The sequence below is a fragment of the Ammospiza nelsoni genome, chromosome 11 (genome assembly GCF_027579445.1).
Source record: "Ammospiza nelsoni isolate bAmmNel1 chromosome 11, bAmmNel1.pri, whole genome shotgun sequence".
NCBI classification, from domain to species: Eukaryota; Metazoa; Chordata; class Aves; order Passeriformes; family Passerellidae; genus Ammospiza; species Ammospiza nelsoni.
Genome location: NC_080643.1, coordinates 17,934,077 through 17,956,120, shown reverse-complemented (window position 1 = coordinate 17,956,120; position 22,044 = coordinate 17,934,077). Strand labels below are relative to the sequence as shown.

The window sequence follows — 22,044 nt, the reverse complement described above, 5'->3', positions numbered from 1 at the left end:
TATAAGTATTTTTTCACATGCTTTTGCCTCACTACGATTCTTGTATTTTGGAAAGGACTCGTGGCACCTTTACTGACTAAATTCTTACTATGAAAGTCATGGACTTCACCAAACAAAATTCCCAAGAAAAGCCTCCCCTTTATCTGCTGCAGGCCTTGAGGAAGAGCCAACGACACAGAATAACAAAGTCCTATCACTATTTTGGAAATTATTTCCCTCATTTGGAAATATTTATAATTGGAAGAAGTGTTTGGAATCAACCAAAGAAAATAATGGAATTATGTTGCAAGTGCTGAGAGGGAACCACTGTGCTAAACAGGACGTTTTAGATAATCCTTCTATGCATTCAATAAATAACTTCACTTACAATTCAGAAATGGATTAAAACATAAATTTAAAAATGTATTTAAAATAGAAAAATAATATTTTTAAAAGAGTTCAAACTGCAAATTGCTTTGCAGGAGCAGAAGTAGCTCAGTACCTGCACTGGGATTAGCTGTAGATGTGAAATATTCCAGCAGAGATTTCTCTGAGTCTGGTCAGCCATTTCTATGCCTTTTCTATATTTTTTTAAACGCACATTTAAGTAGAAAATTCTCTAGCTCACAAATGCCAAAAAACCCCAACAACCCACCCTGGAAATCCTGATTTAGGAAGGTGGCAGTGCTCTACTGGAAGGAAATTAAATTTGGGGTAATTTAAGCTACTAGAAGGAAATCAAATTTGGGGTAAACAAGCTGTAAACAGTGATTGCTGCTTCCCTGATTTTCATTTTTCCAAGTTACCTTTACTAAATATAATACTTTGGAATGAGATTATTTTTCCTAAATTACTACATTTCTGCAAAAATTTTCTGCTCTGTTTATGGCCTTAACTTGCAACCTTTCAAAAACTTAATGTATTGTCTATAGTTCTGATAATGAGATCAGCAACAATTCTCTATTTTGATCTCAACTACTAAAACTCAACATTTATAAAAATTTATAAGAGTTCCTTTAGTACAGCACATAATACACAGGCTGGGTCACAAAGTAAATGATTTTATCACTACAGGGTCATAGGCTGACAACAAACTCTTTTGTGTCAATTGTTTATTGATAATTAAGAATGAAAATATTTTATCTGAAATGTAATTGGTTAATTTTTCAAGCAACAGCATTTCCTGAGCTTGCTACTTATTCAAGTATATAATTATTAAATCTTATTTTAAGATATTTTCTACACAAAGACTGTAGGTAAAATTCTTGTTTCCAGTCATACCTCAGGAATAATTTTCAGACTTTAAAAAAGTATTCATTTAAATATTTTTATTTTTTTATTTATTTTTAAATGAATATAAAAATATTCATTTAAAAATGCAGCTATTGTGCATTTCATCCAGACCAAAGGAATATGCAGATGAATTTGGGGTCCTTGCTTTGTAACTTATCCTGTCTCCTTTCTCCCTTCCACTCCATATCTACATTTTCACAATTTCACTTCAGGACAGCAGTATTTCATATATATGCAGTATTTAATTTCAGTATAGCACTCACCAGCAGTGCTAAAATTGAGAAACTACTGAGAAATTACCAGAAATCTGGCATTGCCCATTTCCCAGATAATTCCAAAGCACTCAGACCTATGTTTGCCTGCCTGTGTTCTCTGAGCAGTTGAACTGTGGAAAGCATCTCCTGCCCTTGTTGATCAAAGACCAGCAGAATTATTGACCTGCCCCATCTCAGAGGAACTAAAATCCAAAACATTCTTAACTGCACAAAAAAATTCACTCCACACTTCAAAGGCCCGAGCTTGTATCCCTCAGCTCCAGGATAAACATGGGCAGTAACTGTTGTTCCTGACTGGAGAGAGGATGATGGAAAATCACATCCCTAATTCCGACACTGATCTAATATCCCCTGGAACTCAATTTCCTCATTAAGCTCAGCATTAAGCCCAAACTCTACAGGGATTTACCAGGCAGCCCCAGCTCTGAGCAGAGCCCAGGGCTCGTTCTGCACCTGCAGGGCACCAGCAAAGAGGGGCTGAACTCTGCTCCCATCCCTCCTCTGCAGCTGGCAGGGATTTTACACTCACCAAAGTGGAATTATCACAGAACCATCACAGGATGGTTTGGGTTGGAACCTTAAAGCTCACCCAGTGCCACCCCTGCCATGGCAGGGACACCTCCCACTGTCCCAGGGTGCTCCAAGCCCCAGTGTCCAACCTGGCCTTGGACATTCCAGGGATCCAGGGGCAGCCACAGCTGCTCTGTGTCAGGACCTCAGCACCGTCACATCAATGGAGAATAAAACACAATTCATTCTCTGGTTCTTGCCCTCTAGGGAATCTGGAACCAGGGTGATGGAGGTCCCTGCCATGCAAGGAGATGTAGGGATTGTAAATCCTAGTTTTCCAGAATGGGTTTTAAATCTGGTTATATGTTTCTGTTAAATTATTTGATAATAGGCTTAAAGATTTCCTGTGTCACTGTTTTAAATAAGATCCTACAGCAGTAAATCCTGTTCCTTGTTTAGCACATGATATTGCTGTCAGAAACTCTCATTCCACACGTGAAATGCAACCTGCATGGAAAAAAACTTTTCACCAATGTGATGAAAAGTAGAATGACTTTACTCAGTATTTTTGGCTCTGCACAAGAAGGAAAGGCTGCTTGGCAAATCAAGGCTCATGCATCTGATTAGCAGCAAAATACAGCTGATGCCTACACTAATATTGACCCATTCAATCCAATTTAACACTGGAATTTCACTGTTAGGAGAGCCACTGAAATATCTGCGGGCTAACAAGCAGGGTCAGGAATCTGTCCTGGGACACAGTCAAAACTGGCTGCAGGAATGGTTTGCTCTGGGTTTAGTTTACACAGGCAGGCTCAGGAGAAAGTCACTGAGGGCTCACACAAATATCCACAAAACTTCTCAGTCCCTCCTGAAAACAGCAAAAGTTGTTCCTAACACGGTGTTGGTTGAAATAGAGACAGATCCCTGATCCCAGCCTTCTCTCAGAACTGTGTGAGAATTATGAGTGAAAAGGAGGAGAAGCAGAGAGAATCCCTTTCTCATGGTGCTCTCCTCCAGATCTATGCTGAATAATGAAACTTTATTATAAAACATCAGGTGAATCTGCCTGAAAGTTTTGAAACTGGCCTGACATAACTGCTTCTTTTAACTGCAAATAAATGGCGAATAAATCACGATTCCAAACTCTGCCTCTGCCAGGCTGAATTCTGGGGGGATGAAGCTGCAGCATCCCTGTGGCCCCTGTGCCAAGCTCCTGCAGAGCGTGGGGAGCAGGATCTCTCAGAGTGCAGTCACACAAACACAACATCTGTGCAGGTCAGCGAGGGGAGAGGGAATTTGACACAGTCAGGAGAGAAATCCATCAAATCACACAAGCCGGGGGTTGTGACGTACCATTGACTAAGCTGGCATTTGCATTATCAGTGGCATTTGCACCTGCTGCACCATCTGTGGCTGGAGGAGGGTGGGAGGAGGGATGGGAAGAATCTACTGAGCAATAATGGATAAAAAAAAATAATAATAAATAAACAAAAAAGCACAACAACAAAACAGCAAATAATAAATAAATAATAACAGCAACGCAAACGAATGCACGTGACAGAGCGAAAAGCCTTCGTGGCTTTGTTTGCTCTCAAAATCAAAGAGTTTGAAATTAATTAACACAAATTTCCAAAGCAATGTGGCATTGGGAAGGTGTCACAAAGTAAGCTGAAAACTCAAATAGTAACAACAACAATAATAATAACAATAATAATAACAAAAGATAAATATGAAACACATTTAGCAAAGTTAAAGGAGCTGGTGAGAACTGGCTGTACACAGTTCTGTGTACCTTGCTTTAGTCCTTTTATGTGTTATTTTTCTGTACTTTAATGTAATTTATGCATTTTTAGAGGGGTTGAAATGTTTCCTTTGGAGTTAATTTACACAATGCATGTGTAGCTTTAAAATTTGCATTTTAAAATGCATTATATCTACATCTATACATACTTCTACATAGGACAAGGGTAAATATTTTTTATGTTTTAAATAATTTTGCCCATTTTGATTTATCATCACTGATGCATCCCAGTCTAACAGGGCTCAATCCATGTCCTGTCATCACCCAGGTAAAATGATTATTGATCTGAGTAGAAACATGGAATTTTCCTATATTTTATGTGGAAAGGCAAATATAGCCTTGAGGAGAATAAGGGGTTATTTTAAATCCAGATAACGGACATGAGACATTTCCTGGTTTGTGATGGCATGAAAGAAGAATCAGAAAAGAAAACCTCTTCTTCTTTTCAGTCATTATCCACATATTAGAAAAAACTGGACAAGAAATCTTTCCTAACAGGAAATTGAAAAACTTGAAGAAGGTTTTATCATTTTACTATGTTTTTTATAGTGAAGTTCAATAAAATAGTCTCTGCAAATAATAGCTAAAATTTATTTTGTTTTGTTTCTGGTGGTTAGTTGCTCACAACAGAACCAAGTCCTCCCATGGATCCTGACTGAGACTTCAAACTGCTCCAGTCCTTGCCCCACAGGGATTATTTCATGCTGTACTGGGCTGGTACTGCAGAAGAATGGGCTGATTTTATTTACAAATGGTAAATTGGGAGAAGAAAATAAACAGCTCCCAGGATTTAAAAACACACCCTGTGCTACTGCATGGAGGAAAATTTCAATTGCAAATTTGATTACTGTGGTGGCAACGACTTAAACTGTTTTGGTGACTCGTGCTCGCTCTTTATTCCGTTCGGATCCCCACCCCAACCAGCACAGCGTGAGCTGCTAACAGCAAATCAAGTATTCCACATGAAATACTTTGCAATTTGCTTCTGGAGAACAGCTGATTATTCCAGCTGAACGGGAAGATTTGCAACACCAACAATGCCTGCTCACCAAAAGATTTGGCACCAGCAATCTTGTTGATTTGAAATATTTTTTTTAATTTCAACTTGACTGATTCAAAGATGATTATTTCAATCAGCAGTTGCCCCCTGATTTGCACCATTGGATGGGGTACAATTCTTACTCTACCTGGAAGCTGCTGTTCCTCCTCCTGTTTCACACCTGCATGATGATTTTTAAAGTGTTAATGAACAATAAAAGCACACACCCACACAGACTGAAAGGGGCAGGGTTTCTGAGAACTGCAGGTTTATGTTCCAGAGGTTTTCATTTGAGCTGGTGCCTCCATCTGCCACCAGCTCTGCCCAGGCACGAGCACAAAGTTTCATCAGAAAATGTGGAGGAATTCTCTATATTATGGATTATTTATATTTTAGGTGTTTATACAGAGCCATGTTCAATTAAATTCTGTGTCTGCATCCAAATCCTAACACACTTCTGTAAGAATCTCTGTCTCTGAGTAAGTTACAGCCACAATGTGGGGAAAACTCCCTGATTTCTCTTTTCCTGCCTTTCCAGGCTCTTCCCTGTGAAACCTGAAATAACCAGCAGTGTCCTGAGCAGAGCCCAGGGAGCCCAGCCCAGTTAAACCCAGCACAGGGAGCTCTCAATCCCACAGGGCTGAAGCTGCTCCTCCTCTCCCCCAGATCTGAACGACAGCAAGAGCAAACTCCAAGGTGCTGCTCCAAACTGGTCTGGCATAAAAGAGTTTTCCTTTGTGAAGTTTCAGTCTTTTCTCCTTTTAATTCTCCTGGAGCCCCGCCCCCCCCCCCCTCACCCATGCCTGGCAGCTATGCTGTATTTCTGTGCAGAAATGAAATGGTAAACATTTCATTTAGTAAAAAGGGATTTCCTCTAAGCAGCAAAGAGTCAAAGGGAGACACTGAACATGCTCAGAAATGGAAATTGTAGTCCTGAAAACCATTTTAATTTGGCCTTCCTATCTGCAGTTTCATATAAAATGATGGAAACAAAAAAAAAAAAAAAAGGTGGAATCATATTGCCTGAGAGATAGCAAATAAAATGTTCAGTAAAGCTTTAACTGCTTTTTTTTTAATTAATAGCGACCACTAGAAAGAGCAAAAATGTCTGAAAAACCTGTATTAATTGGCCCTTAATCATGTCTGAAAGACAACTATTCTTAGGACAGACTTGGAATGAAATTGTGGAAGCAGAACAATTTACAAGACTGCACAAAGAAAAACTGGCAAGGACAGACATTAAATCACGTTTCTGCTTAGTGTGCAGCCCATAAATTAGCAAATGCTTATGACATCACACTGTAATAAGGTGAAAAGCCCAAAGAGGCTTCTTGATTTCATTAACTGATGCAGGACATGAAAGTAAAACTGTCTGCTAACATTTACTGCTACATTCTTGGCTTTTACTATTCTTAGCTCGACCTTTACACCTGAAGAAATTAAAATGCCTCTCAAGTCAGCCACTGACATTAAACAACCAGGCTAGCAAAGAGCCACAGCTTATCTTTATTTTAATCCTGCAGCTCCAAGACAGATGCTATTTCCATGGCCAAAGGGTTTTTTTTTCCTGGGGAAAAAATATTGACTTGATAGAAAAGCACAAAATCTTAGCACACTGTAGGTGAGCATGGATTCATGTAGAGAAGCCACAGCAACTGGAGCATGCCCAGGTATCCCCTTGCAATTCAGTATGGACTGGGAGCCTGCAGTTTCACACTGGAAAAACATCTTGTTATCCAATGGATTTATTGGTTAACAGCTTCTGCTGTTTTTCTGTGTGACATGTGATGATAAAAATGTGTCATAAAAACAAAAAAAAGGCAGTTTGAAAAGTCCCATGTATTTGTCAAGAGCGGAGGAGAGCTCTGGCTGCACAAAGCCCAGGAGCTTTCTCTGGAGCATCCTGGTGATGGGAAATTTACCTTTCTTGTCTTTCTTCTCCTCCTCTTCTCCCCCAGCTCCCAGCAGAGTGAAGATGATGCCAGTCTGAGAATTCACCCCCACAGCAGTCACCAGCATCCGCCCAGAGCCTTCCATGACATGGGTGCCTGAAAAGAGGCAAGACAGGTTACAAAGAGCTAAAAATAAATGTAAAAAATTATGCAAGGCTTTTCTGAAAGTATTTGAGTATTTGAGAGAGATTTGCTACACTTTATAAACCTATATTGAGGGGTATATTACCACATAACCAAAATAAACCCTGTTGTGCATTATTCTCAACCAAGAATTAATGCTTAAGCACAAACCTCAGGCTGCACATCCATCACCATCAGACTCTTTTTTTTAAAAGAAAAATTGTCACCAACCAAGTTTATCTTCTGCAAGAAAACAGTTTCAGCAAAGCATCACAAATACACAAATTAGGTTAAGAAAACTACCCCAAAATAAATTTCATTCAAACCTAAAATCAGAAAATATCTTTAAAAGCCAGCAGAGATTTGGTTGGTTCAGTTGGAAAGGGAAAGCGCTGCAACCTCGCTCAGAAATTTATCAGAGCCTCCTTTAAGATGTGTCACTATTTCCAAATACCTTTTAATTAAGAACTTGCTATTTGTATCCCTGTGTTTTGTTCTGAGGGAATCTTCTCCTGAATTGGATGACAAAGGTGGATAAAAATATCCTCCAAAAAGTGCTCTTGGCTCCTGGGCTCCCAGAGCAGATTTGGCAGGCAAAGAGGAACCCAGCACAGCTCAGGCTGAGCTCTGCACACCTGGAGAGGGCAGAGCAGGCAGAGGGGATGGGATGGGGTGTGGGGGGGTCCCAGTTGTGGGTTTCTCTGGGTCTGGATTGAAGGCATTTGAATGGTAGTTCATGTTCAGACTCAGGTGTTTATTATTTCTTATCAGTAAAAGTCTCACTGCTGGGAGTTCAGCAGCTTTTCATTAGAAGGCACAAAATGGCCAACAAGCTCTTGTTACAAGGTCTTTTAAGACTAAACTATCCAATTAAGAACTGACACCTGGATTATTTTCCCTTTTAACCCAATACCTGATCCCACAGGGCTGCAATGTGGACTTTTCTGCCCAATTACAAAATGCCACCCAAACCCATGGAGAAGGAGGAAGAAGAAGCATGGAGAAGAAACCCAGGATGACACCCTGTGCCCTCCATCTTGCTTTCATCCACAACACACTAAAAATCCCAAAACTAAATTTCTCACCAAGTGATACAACTACACTGCTCTCTATAATCTATTTCACACTTTTGTGGATTCTGGTTTATCTTGAAGTCTGGGAAACTTTCTCCATGAATGAGGGTCAAAGTCAGAGCTTCCCTGGGGGTCAGGGCACCCCAGAGCAGACAGAGAAATATTCCCTGTGTGCCCTGGGTTTCCACAGTGGGGCAGATCTTACCTGACAGCAGCATTGGGTCTTTGTCCACGGATTTGCGGACCTGGTCGGACTCTCCAGTCAAGGAGCTCTCATCGATTTTCAGGTCATTGCCTTGAATAAATATCCCATCAGCAGGTAGAAGGTCACCTGTGGTCAGAACAGGGCAACGGAAAACCTCCATGAGATTGTTTTTATAATCACACTATGGTTTTGTTATAAAATCACAATGAATTGCATGAAAAGGTGAAATGAAAGAAGAAAGGAAGGAATTACTCCTGATTGTGTCCACATGAGCCACAGTAATGCAGTCCAGCCAGGAAAGGCCTTTATTGCAAAAATGTTCTGCTTCATGCTAACCCAAAATTCAAATTTATCACATTTGCCTCACAATGGACATCTCCATCATGGCGGTTTGCCAGGGAAGTGCTCCTCACATCACCTGAAGGTTTGTCCATCAGAGTTCATAGGAATTAACAGCAACTAATGAATAGCTGAGCTGCCCTTTCCCCTTCCCCCTCAGGAAGCCCTTAGGTAAGTCCAGGAGAAATGTGATGGCTGATGGAAGGGGGATATTGCTGGAATTAACAAATTCTTCCAGAGCACACAGAGTGTGCAGGAGTTCCTGCTGGAGTCTCTCACTCCACTGGAGCACAGGGCTTTCCCTATGGCATGGAATTATCAGGCACCTCATTTGGGGGGTCAATCTGGATCTGAAGCAACTCATGAGGTGATCACAGAGGCCCAATTCCCTTCTACACAACATTTAAAAACACTTCCTCTTGCCCCTAACTGGACAGAAATAAAAATAAATTAATCTGAATAATGTAATCCTCTGTGATAATTACCTTTGTATGAATAAATAGAGAAAACCAGAAGGACAAATACAGAAAACTGGAAGAACAAACACAGAAAACTGGAAGGAACTGGAAATCTGACCAGTCCTTGCCAGTGAAAGAAATTTCCATCAATTGAATTGATTTCCTAGTGCAACTTTACAGCAGGTCTTCATGTTCTCCTTTTGCCCTGACAGCTCAGGTGTCACCTCAGCATGGCCAACTCTGATTTTCTGTCCTATAACCCTGCCAGGGAAGTGTGTCCAGAAGGGCCAGCAGAGCAAGCCAAGGCTCCAAAGGCCGTGCACTCACCATATTTGACTTGTGCGATGTCCCCAACCACGATCTCTGCCACGGGGATCTGGATGACCTGTCCCCCTCGCACCACGGTGAACTTCTGCTCCTGCTCGATGCGGCTCTGCAGCCCCCGGAACTGCTTCTCCTTGCTCCAGTCGTTGAAGGCAGTGACCAGGACCACGCAGATGACAGACAGGAGGATGGCAGCACCCTCAATCCAGCCGGCTTCGGCCTCCCCCTCATCCTCAGCTCCTCCTGTTGCAGTACCACACCCTGCGGAGATGGTAAGGATCGCTTTAGGGAAGGTCGGGTGCACCACAAGAAATGAAATTTGCTGTGATGTGACAAGGTGAGGGGACGGAGCTCCTTTTCCAAGCCCTGCCTGCTGATGAAACGTGGCAGAATGGAGGAAAAGGACAAATAAAGAGATCTGTGAAAAAGAGGAAATAAATAAATCAACAGAAATCTTTGTCCTTTTAATTTTTCTTCTGAGCAACCCATCCTTGGTGAACCCAAATGGAAGGAGAAAGCACCAATTCTGTTTTAGATAGAGGACTCAGAGCTTCACCTGAGCCACCAAAACCTGCAGGGTAAGAATAAGAATAATACTGAAGAATATGAATAATACTGAAAAATAATACTGAAGAATAAGAATACTACTGAAGAATATGAATAATACTGAATAAGAATACTAAAGAATGTGAATAATATTGAAGAATATTAATAATACTGAGAGTAATATTTAAGAGTAAGAATAATACTGAATAAGAATAATGCTAAAGGTGACAAGAAGGACTAAAACAATAAATGACATTAAGTAATGCAAAGCAATGGCATTAAATTCATATTAACACCCTGCCAGATTAAATTAAACAATTTTAACACAAATTTTTTAAACAATTTTCAACACAATTTCTGAATGTTCTGAACTAAACACACTTAAAGGGAGCACTCCTTAAAAAAATACTGGGGTCAACTGAGTTTATGAGCATTTCAATTTGATAATGAATATATTAAGGAACACTGAGTAAAAACAATTCCCTGATATTAATTCATCAGTCTTCCCTACAGAGAAATGCACTGGGATGCTTCTAGAACTGCAAGTCCATTATTCTGCCAAAAGCAAAACAGCATTAAGAGAACCACTCTGTTCTGAACTGTTAATTCTGAATTACTTTATATACATCTGCTAATTATTTATTTCAATTAAAATTTAAATGGATAATATTCACCAAAAAAAAGTGAATAGCTCTCCTTCTTACTGGGAGAAATACTGGGCAGCCAAGGGCACATTCCAGAGCCACAATCCAGAGAAATTCCAGCTGGTGGGAGACAGGAGAACTCAGCCTGGCCAGCAGAGCCTCCTCTCCTGGGGGATCTGGGAAGAATTGTTCCCATTTTCCATGAAGGATGGGACCAGGCAGGGATTTGACATCACTTCTCCACCTCACCCAGGTACCAGGGGGTTCAGCAACTCCGCTCCCTCCCCTGACTGAAGTTTAATTTGGTTTATTCATCACCTCTCACTAGAGAGAATTAACAGCCAGGTTGATTCCTGTATTTAAATTACAAACTGCAGCATCATAATCCATTAACCAGCTGAGTAATTACTCTTGCATGTGAACAATAACAAAACTACCAAAAGTCAAAGGAAGTAAGATGAGCCTGAACAGCCAATAAGAGAGGAAGAAAATGAAAACAAAGGGAGTTTTTAGCCAAGTTCTCTGTAGTTTACACTGAGTTTCTAAGGGCAAGGCAAAGGCTGCTCCCAAGGGCAGGGATGTCCTTCCACTGTTGGCCCACCCGAACCTGCAGCACAAGAACCTCACCAAAACCACTTTTACAGCACTCGAGGAAGAAATTAAAAAACTTTTTTAAGTCCAGTACCTTCAGCTGCTCATTGCCAGCCTAAAATGCAACTCAGAAACCAACACTGCGACTTCCTCCTGCAGCACAATGGAGGTTTTGGGAAGGAATTATGAATTTTGCTTTGTTTAACCTTAATAATCTCAGCTGGGCTCTGTTGGATTTTAGATTCCTTTTCCAAATCAGCAGATTCACTTTTGTCTTGATTGTTTTAAATTAGTGCAAGTAATTCTGTTTCAGCAAATGTAACACCAGAATTCACTCTCCTTTTTTTCATTAAATATGACTTAGAATTAAATATGATGAATATTCTGTTTTTTTAACAGCAAACCTCCTCTTCTATTTCTCACAAAAGACACATGGCCTGGTCTAGCCACAGTCAAACACTGATTTTATTTCCTTTTCAGATGGTTGAAATTTAACCCAGCTTGTACAAAATTTAAAAAAATCTGCTGCAGAGTAATATTTCCAAGACCCTTCAATGTAAAAAAAAAAAAAAAAACAAAAAAACCCACCTTGATAAAGAAAAATCAGGTAAAAAATAAATATATTCCTTTACTTGAGCAGTGAGGTTAATTTTGAGTTTGATCTCCATGTTGACATAAATGGTATCATGGAGCATGCAAATAATACAAAATATTATCATTAACATAAAAGGAATTACCTGTAGATACCTTGTAGACTAAGCACAACCAAACAAAAGAATTCATTTTTCAGCTGAAAATTTTGTTTTTATTCCAGCTGAAAAAAATTGTTTGTAGCAATGGAAGAAAATCTGAAGGAAACAGATTGAACTGAGATCAAGTTCTTGGAAAACGTCCCTAAATATGACAAGCTTCCACACTGAATAAAAAATTATGTTTATGACTTAAAATCATGAGACAATCATCCACAACCCAATGAAAACAACAAAATTTTAAATGCATTTAATTTTCTTTTCTGTTCCTTTCAGCTGACCATGATAAATTCGGGTGGAGCAGAGGTGGTTGAAGGGAGGAGGGAATTTTAGGAGTAGAGGAATTTATTGCCAGACCTCATTAAAACCTTTGAGAGGATGGAGGAAATTCTGAGTTGATTTTTGAGTTGTTAATTGTTGAGATTCAATGTGGCCTCCCTCAAACCCCAGGGCCCAGGCGAGAAGTCGATCAGACCAAGAGAATTTCCCCAAATTTTGCTTTTGCATTTTACACTCTGCAGAAAGGAGAGGGGATAAAAGTGCTACATAAATTAATGCAAAATGTTCTTTTTTTAGGAATAAACTCTAGCAAAAAAACTGCCTGCTTCTTACAAGAGCAAAATTTGAGCAGATTTTTTTTAAAAAAATATGAAAAGCAAGATTTTAAAATCCATCCTCTGCCCTTTACAACATCATCCATCTGTCAGGGAACATTTACTTGAATTATGTGGAGTTCTTGCTTCCAAACTGTTTTAGAGGTGTCCTTTTGATATGGAAAAAAAATAAAGGAAACCTGCATCTCCATTGGTTTGAGTTTGTCTATGTTTTCTTATATACTTACAGGAAAACAATTGGGTTTTTAGGGTTTTTTTTCTGCTGTTATGGTTTTCTAGAAATTATAGATAGACTTACATGGATTTACAGAAAGAAACTTTATGTATTTATAGGGGGAAAAGACACAAACATCTTAACTCTATATTTAGATTATCTGTCCCTATAGCAGTGGAAAGTGACCCAGCACTGACCTTACACATAAGGAAAAAATATGAAATATTAATAAAATACATCATACTAGTACACCTAAGTAGCAAAATTGAATTTAAAGCACCTAATTTATCTAAAATGTTCATATAAACTTGAAAAATTCATGTTGAGGTATAAGATTGGTGTTCTGCCTTCACAGAGAGCACGTGGCTCCCAATGCTACCCAAAAATCTGCCTGAGCTTTTATTGAAATGCACAGAGTGAAAAGCAGCACAAAAGAGTTGTTAACATGCAGATGTGATTTGTGGCAGGGTTTCTTTCCAAGACAGCAAATTGTGATGTTCTCATCTTAAATTCACTTTAACAGAAGCTCTATCTGTCAGAAAACCCAAATGCAGAGAGGTAAAAAAGTTTAAAACATGGAGCTCTTTTTTCCCACAATTTTGAATGTGTCTTGGCCAAAGTCACAGAAATTGTGCAGGGCTTAAAACTGAGATGCTGAAAACCAACAAGTCAAGGCTGCAAAGGGCTGGGACTCCTTTGGCACAAAAAAAAAAGCTGATGGAGCCCTAAAATGGATCAATTTATCCCAAAAGGAGCACCCGGGTGAGCTGGAGCTCCCCAGGAGAGGGAGAACCTGGCAGCACAGCCTCAAAAAAGGCTCAGAAACACAAAAAGGGACCAAGGGGACCCTTGTGCCCATAAAATATCTGAAAGGACGTTTCTAGAACTTTGTGGAAGGAGAACAGAACTTAAAAAAATTAAAAGTGGGCCAGAAATAGATCAGCAAAGCTGATGGAAAAGTGTTCTACGGGGGGGGATGAAAGGAAGGAAAAATCCAAAGGAAAGGAAAGAATAGGGAAGAGAAAGAATGGAAAAGGAAGAATAGGGAACCCATCACAGGCAGGGAGCCCAGCTGAGGCAGCAGCAGCTGGATTTCCATCTCTGCAGGGAATGGAGAGCTCCAAACCTGCCCAGAATTTCCATTCTCAGCCCAGCTGAGGCAGCAGCAGCTGGATTTCCATCTCTGCAAGGATTGGAGGGCTCCAAACCTGCCCAGAATTTCCATTCTCAGCCCAGCTGAGGTGGCAGCAGCTGGATTTCCATCTCTGCAGGGACTGCTGGGCTCCAAACCAGCCAGGAGTCTGGAGGGCTGAGCAAACACCCAGATACTCACCTGGGCTGCACTTCATCTCAAGAAAATTCAAAACTGGCCTGAGAAACCTCCTCTGCATGAATAGAATTTAATTATATGGAAGGGTTTAGAAAGAAAAAATTGAAAATAAAAAAGGGAAGAGAGGCATAGGTTATTAAAGGGAAAGTTAGAAAAAATTTGAATGTGCTTGCAGTGAAAAGGGGAAGAAGGAGAGGAGGAGGCACAAGAACAGGTTAAAGCACTTCAGGAACAGTGAGCAAGAGGCAGCATGAGGTAATATCTGTGGCTGTTATTAATAATTTCAACTTAGTGAAAGCTAGCAAGCAGGAAAGGGAATGAATAGAAGTCCACAAAAAGCCAGACAGCATCACCTGACAGCTTGGCAGGCTCATGTCCTGTTGGATCTGGAGTGCTTTTACACCATTTCAATGTACATTTCTCCCGATATCACCCAAATCTGGGCACATACAGGAGGAGGCACACGGGCTCAGTGCAGCTAAAAAGAAATATCTGCTTAAAATTTCCAACAGCTATCAGGAGATTCTTTAAGCTGCTTTGAATAACATAATGATTATAATTACAAACTATACAATCCTGAGCTGCAGCACAGTAATTTTTAAATCAGAAAAAGTACATTTTTAAAAATCTGGGAACATCTGTATTCCTAAATCCCAACCTACAGCACATACCTCTCAGCTACTCATTTCAACCTACACACTGCTATTTTTAAGCTGAGAATACCTTGTGGCATTTAAATTCCCTAGGAAAATCTCCTCACACCCCCAGAGGTAATTTTTTAAGTCAGTCAAACTGGTTTTGTCACCAGAAAGACAACAGCTCCCCGATAAAAACTTTTTATTGAATCTCTTTCTCTCTAAAGACATTTTTTCCCTCGCTGCAACTCCAGCACTGATGTTATTAAAGCAAATTGAGCAGCTCAAAGTTACAGCTCTGTCATCAGCTCTGCTTCCCAACAGCACCACTGATGATTCTAACTTTCCAAATGTATTTAGCTGTGTAAGAAAAGGAACAATAACCCAAAAATTACGTGATAAAACCCATAAATTCCCCTCCTTAACAAGGCTTCTCGAGCTGTAACAAACACTGCAGCGTTCGTTTCTGCAGATCCCTCCTGGTGTCTTGTCTTTTGCTCCACAAGGAGTCCCAGGAGCGATTGGCACCACCACTCCTGCCCCAAATCCTCCTCGGCACGACGATGCATCAGCAGATGTTGAATCACTGCCCACGAGGGCAGAGCAGCACCGGGCTGGCTCCGAGTCACAGCCCAGGCACAGGGGCAGAAGTCTCTGCAATTTCACCCATTTCTGCCTTTCCCTCGCTCCCCCCAAGGGTTCAGGCAGCCTGACCAACATTTCCAAGTGAGAGGAATGGTGGATTTGTCTTTCCAAACAAGCTGGTAGATAAAACCAGCGCTGAGAGAGAAAAGAAACGATGGGGAGGATTCCTTGTTTGATGAATGGAAAAAGATATTTGTTTTTACAAATAAACTGTAGGTTTGCTGATAAATGAAATTAGACATTGAAAGATGGAAGAAACAATAGGGAAGAAAACCCCCTAAATTTTGTAAGAATTAACAATGAAAAGGGAGGGTTGTGCATTAGAAGGAAATGTTTGGTATCAGGTGTTTTGGGAAGTCTGAAGCTCTCAAGTACCTCGGAAATGGGGAAACAGAAAGGAAATGTGGCTGGGAAATTGGGATAAAAAGGATTGAGTTATACTTTAGAGGGAAAGGGAGGGTTATACATTAGAGGGAAATCTTTGGGATCAGGTGTTCTGGGAAGTCTGAAGCTCTCAAGTACCTCAGAAATAGGGAAAGAGAGAAGGGAAATATGACTGAGAAATTGGGATAAAAAGGAAGCTGTGCCCTCCAAAAATTTGAGATTCCAGAGGAATGCCCCATGGCCTCTCCCTTTATTCAAATAAAGTAAAAGGACTCCTCTGTCTCCTTTTGGACATAAACCCCTGGTGTTTGTGGGTTAATTTTCCTAACACAAGCAACCTGCAGGATCAGTGTTCTCCAAACCCACAGAAGGGATTTATGAGGGTGACAAAATTACCCCACAAACATCAGCATTCAGGGGGTTTGTTCACTCATTAAAAGTTACTTTTGGACACGTATTTGAAGCCAATATGAGAATTCCTGGCTTTGTGATCCACCAGTTTGTTATGTAAGGGCTCCAGGGGGGCAGGGAGGGGGAAGCAAAGAGCTGCTGTCCCTGTGGGTTTGTTACGTAACTGCCAGCTCCAGAGCTTCCTATTAAATATTTACACTTTCTTGGCATCTATATGCAAGGAAACAAATCTGGGGGTCCTGTAAGCATAGAAGGATATAGATATAGATTATATTGATTATAGATATAGATGTAGATATAGATATAGATATAGATGATATAGATATAGATATATAGATGTAGATGATATAGATATAAAGATATAGAAATAGAAATATATCTAGATTATATAGATAAAGATATAGATTATATAGATATATAGATTATATAGATGATATAGGTATGGATATAGATATAGATAAGATATAGATAAATATAGATGAGGTAGATATAGATATAAATATAGAATTAGATAGATATAGATTATATAGATATAAAGATGTAGATATATAGATATAGATATATATATACAATAAAGATATAGAAATACATATAGATATATAGATGACATACATATAGATTGATATAGATATAAATACAAATATAAATATGCCTAAACATAAATAAAAATATACCTATAAAATATAAGAATATGATATAGTTAGAGTTATAGATATAGATAGATATAGATACACATATATCTATTTATCTCTCTCTCTACCTATATATATATATATATATATATATGTATTTTCACACGTTCTTCAACCTGATCACAAACTCATGAGCACAGTTCATTGAAATATTCCCTCCATTTCAGGAGCTGGGGTGTGTCAAGCACGATTCTTCTGCCTGGCATCTCCAAGGAAATTCATTTTGGAGAGATCAGGCAAAGGGATGGGTCCTCGCTCCACCAAAAGACCAAGCAAATACTTCTACAGTGTTTATATTCAGTTTTGTTTCCTTTTTTTGCCAGAGAAAAAAGAGAGAAATGCAAGGAATAAAAAAAAAAATAAAAAAGAAAAGGAATTTTCATCACAAGTCCTGTTCTAAGGGATTGCAAGAGACAAAGCTTGATGTTGGGTTGTTGTAGCTTCACTTATATTGCTCCAAGCTAGGCATGTCAGGTAAATAAAACCTCATATTCTAAAGGTAAAACACGGTCTCCAAATGCAGGAATCAGACCTTGAAAAGTTGCTCTGTGTTTATTAACAAGGATTCAAGCGCAGTTATTCAACCACTTGACTTGCAAGGGCACGTCCTAGCCGGGTCCTACTTGCAGAATTAATATTTCTGGAGGATCTCTTCCTGGGAAATATGTGAGAAGACTTTTTATGCTGTCCCAAAGTGCTAAATCTCATTGCCTCTTCCCCAGCAGAGAGCTGAGTCGTGCCTGGCACCCTGGCCATGTGTGATGAGCAAGATCCAAGAGTTTTGTCAGAGATCTGCACATCTCTCATGAAGGGAAGGCAGCTGGGGGACCTCAGAATTTGCAGCCCAACACAGATTTGTACAAAGCAGATGTAGGACACTTTGCACTAGGAAATAATTATTTAATCTGCAGGTCCCACGTGACAAAAAAGGGCACATTTTGCACTCTACGAGTCCTCAATGTCTTGTTACTCACACCAGCTTGAGACTAAACTTCTGTCAGGAATTGGCTCCCAAAGCTGATCTGGTGTGGGGAACCCCACAGATTGCAATAAATAAAAACCAAAATAAATGGAAATAAATGAAAAATTAAACTAAATAAAAACCAATTTAAAATAAATGAAAATTTTAAAACTCCACATTGCAATACAAATATCAATTGACTCAAAAAACCCCAGGCAGTGCTGGATGAGCAGGATCTCCTTTGCTCTCTCATTCCAAAGGTGATGGGTTCAAAGTAGAGGAAAGACAAAGTCATAAAGACAGACAGACTGGCTGGATATCCAGCCAGGAAAGCAGGAAATTAAGAATCAAGGATTTTATAATAGGAGGTTTCAGAAAAGACAATTTCTACTAATAAAATTTCATGCACTCTCAGTCTACAAGCAGCTCCTTGCAAGCATTTTAGAATATGGCAAAAATCAAGACAGGTGTATTCTAAAATGACCAGTGGAAAATATCTTCATCAAAACACCTAGAAAAGAGCCATTGCATTCACTTAAATTTCTGCAGCCCTGTACGAACTTGCAGAAAAAGTCTTTCACAAGAATTTTACTTCTGTAAGAACAAACAATTATAAACAGCCTCACAGGCACTGCTAAACAAACAAAAAATACTTTATATTCAAAAAAGACAAAATAATTAAATTAAAAAATCATTCCTCTTTAAAATTCTGCAAGTAATAATTATTTAAGGGATTAATTGAGAGTCTGTGAGCCAAAATTACAGGACAATATATTCCACAGTGCAAGGAAGGCTGTGCTGGGATATTTGCTACAGTAACCTTCTCCCAAAAAGAAAAAGCTCCTAGTATGAACTACAACTATTCCATAAAGAAATATACTTAATATTGTTTAACTCTCTCTGTAGAAACAGTAAAAAAAAAAAAATCAAATATAGAAATAAATTTGTCAGTAACAAGTGATTCTGACATTTCTCTTCATTTCAGCACAAATATTAATGTCCACAAGGAAAATCCTGGTGCAAGTTGAAGCTTTCTTTGTATTCATGCAGGATATATAAAAATAGAGCTACAAAATTCCCCACATTTAAGTCACTGTTCCAAGAATGCAGAACAGGTGCACATGGTCTTAACCTTAAATAGTTTTGCTCAGTTTAGAAAAAACCCTTTTTTCTCAGGGTTTTTCATGGAAAAAAGCTGGACAGCTTCAGCTCAGAATAAAAATACATTGAGAAATCTGGTTCAGCAGCCAGCCTTGATATCCCCAGGAACTCTACCAGGAAAATGTTTTAAATTCAGACTCCATCAAAAACCAATTTACAGCAATGAAGAACACATAGCACAAACAAGGGATCCCCTTCAGATTAAGTTGTTTAAATGTCATAACTATGAAAAAAAATATATCAATGTAAAACACAAATTCTGTTAGAAGGATGTATGGAGTAAATTGAATTAGCAACATGGGGAACTGTGATCCCGGGGCTTTGGATGGAACACTAATAAATATCATGGGTTAATTCAGAGTAAAAGAAGGAGGGAAATAAATCCCTTTTTTTTCACGATCACATGTTGCAAGACCACATTTAGAATGGGCTATTGTGCCAATGCAAACAAATCATTAGGAATAAAACCAATTAGAAATTAGAATTTCTGTTAGCTTGATATTAGCAGGGAAGTGGCTGTCCATATGCTGGCATTTACTCACTTGGAAAAGTTTAATTAAGTTTGATTTAGAATTCCAACCTTGCTATTAGAAAAAAATAAAAAATGGCAAAGGGAACGCTGCAGGTCCTGGGATAAAATTGTCCTTTTGAACACGAATGGATGAAGGAAAAAATATATGTAATATCCGGATAATCTGCTAAATTTGGAGCTGCAGCCATGTCAGAGGTAAAGGTGCAGCTGGGTTCTAAAAACAGGAAGAAAGCTCCCATTTCTCATGGAGCAATCCCTGATGACTTGTGGTGCCCTGGGATTTTAGCTTTTATATCTTTCATTTATTTAAAAAAATTTTAGTGTGTAACTCCAAACCCCACACCCAGTGCCAGCTGCAGCTTTCCCATTTTGGGCAGACACAACAATTCCTCTCCAGGCCTGGCAATCAAGGACACCTCACTGCCTCAGGGCCCAGAGATGGGAACAAAAGGGACTTGGGGGGAGCAAACTTGGGCTCAATGACTTCATTACCTGCAGCTGGGATTGGCAGATTAACCCCCAATGTGCAAATGGACCAAACTTATAAAAATTTGAAACTTCTGATCTGTCATTTATTTTGGGTGTAGGCCGTGAGGGGGTTTTGTCTGCCCTAAATGTACCTGCAGGCCCTTCAATAAACAGAACTGCTTTTTATTCCCTTAATTCTGTCTGGCCTCTGATTTTAGGTAGCCCAAAAAGGCCTCACTTCCAGCACTTGTGAAATGCAGCTGGAGGGAGAGGAGGCTCTGAGCACTTCCTCAGCTCCCACTCCGATCACTGAGAGCCCCAGGAAACACAGAAACCCGGGCAAACAAAGAAATGTTTCCCAAAAAGCAGCTCTCAACGGGGCACTCAGCTTTAAATAGAGCCCTGCAGAACGTTTCACATTGACAGAGAGCAACAAATAGCTGAGAAATGCAGGAGCAGAAATGAGAGATGTCTGTCCTGTGCCCATCCACAGAGCCTCTTCCCTTTCTGTCTGAAGCACGGGGATGAAAAGAGCAAATCACTGCAAAAAGGGTTTTGGGGTGGCATCTGCCTCAGTGATGGGTGCTTGTGCTCTTCCATCCCTCTCTGACTGGGTTCTGATAGAAATGAAATGTGTTTGCTTCCAAAAATATTCTCCTTTTTTGGGGGTTTTTGATGCTTTAAAACAAGGCGTTTTAACAGGGAGGATTTAACAGAAATAATACCAAAAATCTACCTGCAAAAACAAAATTGAAAAATGGTTGGCTTTGCCTGGAAATCTTGACAGATGTTTTGAAGTGATACGCACAATAAATAAACTTATCTGGGCTTTTTGTATCTCTTGGTCTTCTCTGGTATTGTTCTTCATGCAAGAAACTTCAGAAATTTGCATTTTCCTATGCCCTTTGTACCATGGCAGAGATTTCTTAAATAAAAAGGTTAACATTCAACACATAGTTCTACAGGCTAAACTTTAACTGCTTAATTCATATTGCTAACTTAAGTGAACTCCAAAAATCTCTATTTCAATGTCACTGGAGCTTCTAAAACCCCAAGAGGAGCAGGGGATGGAGTGGGGATGCCTGACCACACTCACACAAACATTTCTGTAGATGATTGCAGTTGCTCTGGCTGTGTTCTGTGCTAGCAAAAGCTTTTTCCAAGGTCTGAAACACTTCACACACCCAGACAATTTAGAGAGAATTTGCCAGCTTCTTCCACCCTGCAGAGAGAGGTTACTGAGGAAAGGTGACTGATTTAACAGGTCCCCAAAGAGTAATTCAGAGTTTTCAGAGCTTCAGGGCTGGAAAGGCACTGATAAGGAGAATTTGCAATTGAGGAGCTTAAACAGAAAAACCCTGCAACCCCAGAAAATTCCAGATTGCCCTTGGAGCCAGTCCTGGAGCACCTGGGCCTCTCCTGATGCTGTCCCTGCCTCGCTCAGGATAAGGAGAAAACCTGGCCAAAGGAGATGGGGAAGATTTGTAGAGCTGAGCCACAAAACCCCCTCATAACCTGCAGTGTTTATTCAGACTTCAGCAAAAACCATTTCTCATCTCCATTCCTTCGTGCTGGAAAGCTTTAGGAGGCGAGGAATGAGCTCAGTAAAAGATTAAAATTCTGTCAGAATGTCTGACAGCAGCAGGCATCAAAAAGTTCTCCCAATATTGGCATGGCCCTATAAAAGCAGTTTAACAGTGCAGGAAATGTGTCCTGAACTGTGGGGCTCAGTTTATTTTCACCCCAAAGGATGGGATGAAATCCCCCCTGAATTCACATCCAAAACCCCCTTCAGTGTGAGCCCCACTGGGACAGGCAGGAGATGGGATTTCTGAGACAAATTCTAAACTGAAATGTTCACCTGGATCCATCCAAAGCTGCAGGAAATTAGCATTCTATATTTTCTGCATATTAATTATCCACACTGAACTGAAACAAGAGGAGCGAAAAGGCAGAGCTTGTGCAAAAAATAAATCAAAATTACTTGTTTAAATGCTACTTTTCTAATAGGAGAGAGATGTGTGTGTTTATATATATCCATGAAAATATGCATATATGCAAAGTGCCTTCCTGTTCAAAAAGATATTTCTGGT

General features: G+C 39.7%; 1 protein-coding gene across 2 annotated transcripts in view; it reads right to left on the bottom strand.

Moving 5' to 3' along the window:
* The window catches only part of ATP2B2 (ATPase plasma membrane Ca2+ transporting 2), a 404,082-nt gene that overhangs the window by 87,911 nt on the left and 294,127 nt on the right, over positions 1-22,044 (bottom strand). Inside the window, exons 6-9 of one of the 2 annotated variants that reach the window (XM_059479819.1) lie at positions 9,378-9,635; positions 8,254-8,379; positions 6,823-6,948; positions 3,414-3,509 (exon numbers count right to left, since the gene is read on the bottom strand). In XM_059479819.1, coding sequence (XP_059335802.1) covers positions 3,414-3,509; positions 6,823-6,948; positions 8,254-8,379; positions 9,378-9,635 — 606 coding nt within the window. The remainder of the gene's footprint in view (positions 1-3,413; positions 3,510-6,822; positions 6,949-8,253; positions 8,380-9,377; positions 9,636-22,044) is intronic. The other variant, XM_059479820.1, reaches the window with a different exon arrangement.